At 48.0% G+C, this 9,004-nt stretch overlaps 1 protein-coding gene across 1 annotated transcript; it reads right to left on the bottom strand.

Moving 5' to 3' along the window:
* Positions 1 to 4,082: 4,082 nt before the first annotated feature.
* LY6K (lymphocyte antigen 6 family member K) lies at positions 4,083 to 6,733 on the bottom strand. Its single transcript, XM_061123905.1, has 3 exons — positions 6,637 to 6,733; positions 5,588 to 5,692; positions 4,083 to 4,381 (listed from the first exon to the last, which is right to left on the bottom strand). Exons 1-3 carry the CDS (start codon positions 6,731 to 6,733, stop codon positions 4,083 to 4,085), a joined length of 501 nt encoding a protein of 166 aa, XP_060979888.1.
* Between the last annotated feature and the right edge of the window lie 2,271 nt (positions 6,734 to 9,004).

The raw sequence follows: 9,004 nt of genomic DNA, 5'->3' as shown, positions 1-9,004 counted from the left end.
TAGTTATTTTCTTTCAGTGCTTTGAAGTTACCACTGCCTTGTCCTCTGCCTCCCAGTTTGAGCTGCGGTCTGCGCAGGATATAACTGCCGTTCCCTTCGAGATGTATATTTTCTCTTGGTTTGCAGTCTGGACGTTTTGCTCTGAGTGTGTCTCAGAGCAGCAGGCCTGTTGTGATCACTTGACCTGAGTATTCATCACTGTTGGAAAATCACCCATTGCTCTTTCTCTGAACACTACCTGCCCTCTGTTCTCTCTGTTCTTTTCTGGAATTCTGCTTGTTTCCTGTATTAGCTTCTCTCTTATTCTTCATATCTTCTAGTTTATTCTCTGTATTTCCCATCTCTTTTAACCTCTTGGTTGCAATGGAATCATTTGTTCAGCTCAAATTCCAGTGTATTGTTGTCTCTTCATCTATATGTGATCTGCTGTTTAATTTCTCCATTGAGTTTTTATAATCAAAGATTACATCACTCACTTCTAGCAGTTTCCTAATTTTTTGCTTAATATTTTTGATGGTCTTTCATTCTTTCCCTCATGTTTTCTATGCTCTTCTATTTCTTTCTTTCTTTTTTTTTTTTGCTCTTCTATTTCTAAAAGCAAATTTATTTTGTATTACAGACCTATGATTTCCAGTGTTTGAAACTTTTGGTGATCCAGTTCTGCTTACTCGTTGTTTCTTGTTTTCTTATGTCTTTTGTCAATTTTGATTTTAAGCAGATGTTTATTGAGATAATACCTTTGGGATTCTATGACTTCTGAGCTGAGTGAATATTCCTTCAGAGAGGATTTTCCTTTGCTTTTGTGGGTTTCACAGGGTGAAACTCATCCATTACCACTTAACATTTTTCTTGTGGCTTAGGTTTATTGGAGTAAAACAGTAGTGGAAATACAAGCCCCAAGTGACAATGAGAGTATCTAATTTCAGGAAAAACTCTTCATACGTTTTTCTCCATGTGGAGCCAATACTGACATAGACAAGTTTCCTTGTGCAGAGAGTATCTTTTCCCCTAGTTTAGTATTTAATTTAGAAGCTCTCTCTGAAGCTCCTCATTTGTTTTTTACTTTCACTTCCTCTCTCATGGAAACCCAGTGCCTTGTCTGCTACCCACCCTGAGGCTCTAGGTGATAGAAAAAAAGCAAATATGCTGAAGGCAGCTGCCAGCTTCACTCCTTGCTGACTGTATATTGTCAAGATTATTTTCTTTCCTTTCCTTTCCTCCCCCCTTCTTTCCTTTCTTCCTCTTCTGAAATGTTCACATTAGCTTGGTGTACAGTTACAAAGTATTCAGAATGTTTTTTTCATGCGACATTTTTAAGTGGTTTGTAATAGGAGGGATTTTAGCCGACAGGGTTGTTGCTGAGAAAAAGCATTTTTGTAGTCCTTCCTTTGTGATGTACCTGAGCGCCCACTGTAGAGGCTGACTATGTCTGACTAGCTTTGACAGTGCATGGGCTTGTCATATCCTTGGATTATGTGAGAGCATTTTGAATGCTTCACCACAAAGTATAGTGTTTGTTTTAGGTTTCTGGTGGGTAACTTATATCAGATTATTGACTTTTTCTGTTCCTAGGGGTCACAGCATTTTTAAAAAATCAATTAGTGAATGTTAATGATCCTGTGATTATCATCCTTTACTCCTTGTTGGCCATCTTTTTCTAAGACTGAATCATTCTTACATTTCTGGAGCAAATTGTACTTGGTCATAACCTGTTATTATTTTAATACAGCCAATTAGTCAGTTTTTGGTTTTTGTTCACAAGTATGTTGGCCTCTAATGTTCCTTTCTTGTACTGTTTTTGTTTTGCTGTAGTATCAGTTATGTGCTTGGCCTATAAAAGGAGTGAGTTGGAAAGAGTGTTCCACGTGCTTGAGACAGACAACAGGTGGTGTGCTTGTTCAGAGACACTGAGGGTTTGGAGTGGAACTTGTGAGTCGCTCCGTGTGTCTCAGGAGACGGGTCCTTGGCTGTGTTTGAGGGGCAAGGTTTGAAGGCTGTACTCCCTAGCTCCTCCACATGTCTTCTTGGGGCCCATCAAGTCCAGCAGTCCAAAGGGCTGGCAGCTCACAAAGCTTCTGAAAGGCTAGAAAGCCGCCTTCTAGAAAGCTGTTTTCTATCGAAGTGGACCCGCAGATTCTTCATTTTCTTTGTTTTTAAAGCCTACATATAGGTGACAGTTTGGGCATGCATGCATATCTTGTCACTTTGAAAAAAAATGCTTTTACAGCCCCCCCAGTTTTGCCTCCCTAAAACACGTGCTCTGAGCTGCAGCAGCACTCACACACCCCTGTCTTCAGCTTCACAGAGAAAATGTGACTGTTTGGGAATGAATTCTTTCATTTTCCTGGCTCCTTCCAACATATAAGCTTTCTGTGCATTCCTGCTCATCCCTCTACTTGCTCACAGAAGTGTTTGCTCTCCTGCCGGGGTTGCAGCCTCTGCTTTGGATCCTGTTCCATTCTGCCTGCACCAGCTGGGCCCCCGTCACCTGTCCTCCACTCAACTGGCTCCCTGCTCTTCACAGATAAAGAGTCCCAAGTCTTTACATTCTTGGTGTGGCATCAGTGTTGACCCGTGATCTGTTTTTTCTAAACAATATCCTCTTAAAACTTCTTCCTTACATAATGACTTCTAGAAAGCGTATCTATCACACTGGTGACAGCATTTTCCCCAATTCACTTGAACTCCTCATCCTGCAATAATGTGATATCTCTCATCATCTAAGCACTGAAAGTGCTCTTCATCAGATCACCAAAGACCCACCAGATCCAAACCTAGGGATTCTCCATGTTCATGGGTCTTGACGTCTCAGTTATCTTACACTGTGTGTAACCATCTTCCTGGTGAAGAGATGTCAGTGTCCGGTTGCCATGGCAACTTTTGAATAGTTGACCTCTTGCATCTCTTGCCTACCCTAACAAAAGGGATCCTACTTAAAATCCTGTCCTAGGCTGAGAGTGGGGAGTCCTGGGAATGCAGTTCCTGGACGGGGCATGAGCAGGAGAGTGTGAGTGCAACGCCTGTGCTTGGGAAGGGACATGCACACAGCAGGAGCCTAACAAACTGGAGGCTGTCAGCTGTGGAGTTGCTGGCCAACACTCAGGGGCCCTTCTGCTTCAGAGGGTCTAGATGTGAGAGACAGCCCTGCTCCCTGCCTGCCCCACAGTACCCCCTTCTGGGGCCATTGAGACTCTTTCTGGAAGGTTCCCAGGATGCCCCAAGCAGCAGTCTCTCTGAGTCAGACCAGGTGGGATGGGCCAGAGTGTGGGAGGGAGGGGGAGGCAGGAGAGCTGCAGATGGGGCTGCACCCACCCTAGCACCCAGTCAAGGCCACAGGAGAGAGAGCATTTGTTTTGTGCAGAACTGCGATTCCGAACTCTTTGGCTGTCTTTACATGGCTGCATCTTAAATGGAAACTGGAAAAAGGCTGCAGTGTCAGCAGCAGTGCTGTTGTCTACCTGCCCGAGTTTCAGATGCTGGACAAATGCACGTGAAAGAATTTGTGAGTCCACACACCTATGCCAGTTGGTGGGTGAAATCCATGCTTACTCAACAGAATTTCTTGTCTTCTGTCTCTTGGAGTCTGGAAGCAAGAACTGAAGGAGAGCAGCCAAGGGGGCCTCCCCTGTCAGAAGAGGGCTGTAATTGGGAGGGGGTCCTACTACCCCACACTGAGCAGTATTTCTTTCACTCCAGAGATACCTTATGCCCAATCCTTCTGTCTCCCCTACTGACCCTGGGCCCCCCCAAAGGTCAGAAGTGTCTAAGGACTACTCTTCATGGGTGAGCCTCAGGCCCTGCCCTCCATCAATACCAAGGCCCCCCAAGGTGAAGAGGAGTCAAGAGTGATTGTCAGCAATAAACAGTTACAAGGTTTGATTTCAAAGAGAAACAACATGTAGACAAAATTGCTATGGGGAAGGTTTGGCTTTGCTCTAATTCAACCTGTGAGGTAGGGCCAAATGGACTCATTCTCCCCACCCCATGTCAAGGTCCCTGGAAAATCAGACCACCATTGAGCTAATCGATGGAAAACAAATTTAATGCAACAAGTTCTAACCACCTGCAGCCAGTTGGCTTTGTCACGGCAGCCTGAGGCCCAGGAGCGCAGAGGCCAGTGTCAGGAAAGGCATCAGCCCGGCGCTTCTGCCCCTGCCCCTGCCCCTGCCCTGCCCCGTGCCGGGATTCAAGTAAGCATCTTCTGTGTTTTCTTTGATGACCGGTTTCTGGACGTTGCACAGGTTGGATGTACAGCACGCCAGGAACAGAAAGGGTGTGGGCTTTATGAGCACAAATGACCTGGCCATCCGTGAAAGTGTCTCATACAACCCACAGTTCACTGCACACTGCTTAGAATTAAGGAAGTACCGTGGAAATATTCCTAGGGGGAAATAGGACAGAGAGATGGGGGTCTCATGAATTGAAAGCAGCAACGCCAACACCATTTCTGTCTGAAGTCTGCCCAACCCTGACCCTTCCATTGCCCCTTTCCAGAACCCCACTCAAAGAGGGCACCTGACAGGGAGTTGGGAGCCATCACTGCAAAGGAAGAGGGTCAGGCCTTTGTGTTCAGAGCTGCTTTTGGGGGTGCTTTTGCATGGCATCAGATGCCACCAGCCCTGACCTGTCTGCACATACTGGGCACTTGAGCCTGGCAGTCTCCATTTGGGAATGCATAGGTTCCCTGGGCCTCAACTTCTCAAACACGGTTGCTCAGGCCTTTGTGACCACAGACGAGACATATGGGAGCAAGGGGCACCTGGCCATCCTGGCCACTGCCCAGGACTTGGAGCTGGCCTCTCAAGGAGCCACTCTTGGGGCCTGGGTGTAACCACTCTGACTATGACCCTGCTGCCGGCACAGCTCAGCACTGGGGGCAGGGCCCGTCTTCTGACTTCACCTCCCATATTTCACTGTGTAATCATCTTTCCACACTAAGTTATCAAGTCCACGTGAGGCTGCAGTGGCCCACATGCTTCCTGGAACATGGAAGCCCCAGAAGTGGCTGATGAATGGAAAGTGAATTCTCCAGGCCAGACAAGGCCACTGTTGGGTCATGCCAGGGCCTTCAAAGTCACCCTCGGGAGAGAGTTCTCATGAGGCCAGAAGTGCTTGGGGAAGTTACAGATGGCAGAGCAGCGGTCTCTAAATGTTTTAAAGCATGCATCCTCTTTTCAGGACATATTTTAAGCCATGATTATGTATGTCTTTTGTAAAAGCTATTCTTGGTCAGACATTGAAGTCATTAAGGCTCAACTGCTCACTTAGAAGTGAATGAAAAGAACTCTCCCTTACTTTCTCCCTACACCTCAGTATTTCAGTCTCACTGGCGGTTGATGCGTGCTGCCCTACGTCGGCTCTGCTGTTACTTATGTAAGCTGGGTCTCCTCAGTGGCCTGCTGGCACTCCTGGCTTCACAGGACTTCACTCTTCAAATTTTAAAAAAGGATCATCTTTATGTTAGTTATTCTTTTTTTTTTTTTTTTATGTTAGTCATTCTTTATTGAGGAAAACTCGACAGGCCCTAAGTCCTGAAAGCATTCTACTGGCCTGTGTGTGGTGCCCCGCTGGGACCCAAGACACTTACTCACGGCAGCAGAAATACAGTAGGTAGAGCCCGTGTCACAGTTCTCTGGAGCTTGGCATTCGAGATTGTTCTCCCGCTCACAAACGTGACACCTCAGGGTAGACCCTGAAAGGAGGAATGAAAAGAAGGCAGAATGTGGCAGCTCTCAGATCCCATCACAGCAACACCTGCCATCCTCTCCTTCTGAGTGAGGACAGAGCCCTGGGTCCCTCCATCTTTCTGGCGCCTCACAGCCTGCCCCATCCTGCAAGTTCCTCCTCTCCTTTCTGGGTTTCCCTTGTGTGCCCACTGGATGTGTCTCACAGACCCACACCACACCCACAGCATGAACACAGACGAGCACAGACCCTCACCCCGGAGACATACATACTCACACTGTCATATGGAAACACCCGAGACCCCCCTCCCCGCAACCCCCACTCAGGGACATGCCCACATCACCACACCTCACTGGCATCTCACATTCGATTGCTCTAGAAAAAGAAATTCCATGGCTTTGGAGTCTGTGCCCATGCACCCTTTCCACCTACCTTCCTGGCCAACCCCACTGCCTCCAGCGCCTGGCTCACGCTCCTTGGCCTGAGACCCTGTGTTCCGCCTGACCCAGGAGCCAAGGCAGCCCACTATTGGGTCTGTGTCAGGGCAGGACTTGTTCTTGGGGAAGAAGCTGGTCACACTCCAGCAGCTTTCCATTTTCAGAGGTAGTCCCCAGAAGGCTTGAAGATGGCTGGTTCAGGCTTGGCCTCCAGACCAACCATCCCAAGGAAGGCAGGGCCATGGCAGGGAGAGCTGGGTGCTGGGCAATAAAACCAATCATCCCTGCCTGCCCTTGGGGACCCCACATCAAGAGGCTCCCCCACTACGTATCCATATCAGCTGACCATCCTCCTAATGCTGTCTTGCCCAACTGAATCCTCTGGGCTACAACTGCCTGGACCCACCTGGTGCCAGGGCAGCATCCAGACATGGATGGCCACCCTGTGTCTGTACAGGCATTCCAGACCTCCTCCTCCTCCTCCCAGCCCAGGGGGCTCAGGGCCAGAACTGACCTTGACTTGCCAGCGTGGTGGCGTTGCTCGGCACGGTGACATTGCTCTCCACCCGTGGCAGGCCCAAGACCAGAAGAAAAGCAAGGAGGGTTATCATTTCCAGTGATGCCTGGACATGAGGAACAAGCAAGACCACTTGGTCAGACCTGTGGCTCCAGAGTTAGATTTGACCCCTGTTGGTCTAGCACCATTCAGAACCCTCCCCTCTGGTCACTGGGGCAGACCCTCTCCTCCTCATCCATGGACCAGGGGCTGGGTATGGTCTCTTGATGCTGGGGGTGGGGCTGTCACCACCACCACCAAGTCCCCTCTGTGCCCAGGGACCCCACCACTCCCTGGAACTCTGCATTCATTCACCCATGCCCCAGCAAACTTGCTCAGCAAGTGTTCCTGCTGCAGCTCCCCCAAGGCAGTTTCCCCCACCCCTGATTTGAACTCCTGTTCTCTTAGGAGACACCATGGGGTACTCTCCCACCCAGTATCACTGCCCTTCCTCCTCCCTCTTCATCTTCCTCCCCATCCATGGCCAGGTCTTCACTGGTGCAGCCTGACTCCAGGGTACAGGAAGGGTTGGCTACCCCTGCACTGCCCAGCCCAGCCTTACTGCCCAGATGGGTGCTGAGGCTAGCCCTCTCCCTCACAAGGCCTGCCAGCCTTATGCCCTTACGCACTCATACGCCGCTGCCTTCTGGGCTCCCCATCCCTGCTCCTGCCCCAGGTTCCACACCCCGCCTTCGCCCTGCTATCTGGCAGGTGGGGGGCAACAAGCCTCTATTAGCGCAGTCAACACCTTTGCGGGAATTCTGGTTTTTTACATGCCATTGCCTGGATGTAGGACAGTGCATTTTCAGAGCCTCTTTTGATGAGCCTTTGTGTTGTTTACAGTGTGTTGTACTAGAAATAAAGCTGCAATTGTCCGTAGTGTTATTTCTTACAAGTGCAGGTCCACTGGAGAGTTTCCCAGAAATAAGACTGACAGTCAAAAGTTTGATGTATTTGCAATGTAGATGCACTTGCCCAACAGTTCATCAGTTTTCTCCATGAGTGCCTGTTCCCATAGTATCATCAAAAAAGGGTACATTCCTATTCATCCTTTGGGTTTTCACCAATCTGGTAGGTAAAAATAGTATCCTGATAATTAACGATCAGAATTAATTATGAGTGACATTCAGTTTTTGCATTCAGATAGATGTCTGCATTCCTTTTTCTGTGCTTTCTATTCAAGTCTGTTATCCAAATACACTGTGACCCTAGTCCATTGTCTGCCATAAAAAGTAAAACTGTTTTCCTATTTGATATAGGTCTTGGTATTAATGCCAAGCAGAAGTGGTTATGCCAAGCTTTTCATGGTTAAATAGAGCCAGACCCTAAAGTGATAAGGATGGATTTTTAAATCAGGAGCATTCTATTTCAGTGGGGAAAAGAGTCTTCATGAAGGGAACTCCACTTGAATTTGCACAGGGGTGACTGGGCATTTTAAAGGAAGAGTGAGGGAGTAGGGAGGTGGTGAGCAGGGCTCAGTGGAGTCAGGGAAGTGAAAGTTACAAAAGCAGGAAGGCAGGGTTGGTCCCTGTGAAACCTATCTGGGTTTGCTAACTGGCATGTACCAAAGTTAAGTGCCCACCCTCCACGGAGGCTGAGAAAGGGGCCCATCTTCACAGAACACAGTTCTTCAGGAAGGGGTTTAAGGCCAGGGTTTGGGGCAGTGGGGAGACTTGGATCATCTAGGGATGTGACCTTCAGTTGTTAGAAGGCACTTAGTGTCTGCTCTAGTCTTTACAGACCAAGTTTGAGGCCTAGTGGATAAAGGGCCCAGAGGAGCCTGGCTGGAGTTAGTCAGGAGAGGAGCTTTACCACCACCTTTTATTTTATGGTTCTGGATTTTGAAACCAGAAGAGTTTCAAAATTCAGAGCCATAGTTCTGCTAGTTAGAGAAACCTTCCCCCACACATCTGATCTCAGAAACTAAGCAGGGTCAGGCCTGGTCAGCACTTGGATGGGAGAAACCTTCCCTCAAACAAGGTTATAAATTAATTCTCTCATATTTTCTTCTGATAGCTTTACCAGACTTTTTTTTTCTTTGTCTTTTAACATTTGAATCTTTGATCCATTTGGGACTTACCCTTCAGTGTTATGTTTTTTCAGATGATGACTTAAATTATCTCAACATCATTAATCATAATGTCCACCCTGTCTACTGTCAATTTGGAAGCCCTTTCATCATGTATTGGATTCCAGATGCACCTGGTTCTCTTTGTGGGTTGTCTTCTTTCAGTTCCTTTGTCTGTCCGTTCACACACCAGAACTACAATTTTGGTGACTGGGTCCACAGCGCACCCTTGAAGGTGGTGGAGGCCCTCACCATACC

Source organism: Dama dama, chromosome 21 (assembly GCF_033118175.1).
Source record: "Dama dama isolate Ldn47 chromosome 21, ASM3311817v1, whole genome shotgun sequence".
NCBI classification, from domain to species: Eukaryota; Metazoa; Chordata; class Mammalia; order Artiodactyla; family Cervidae; genus Dama; species Dama dama.
The sequence above is the reverse complement of the archived record's forward strand: the minus strand, read 5'-3'. Positions and strand labels throughout refer to the sequence as shown.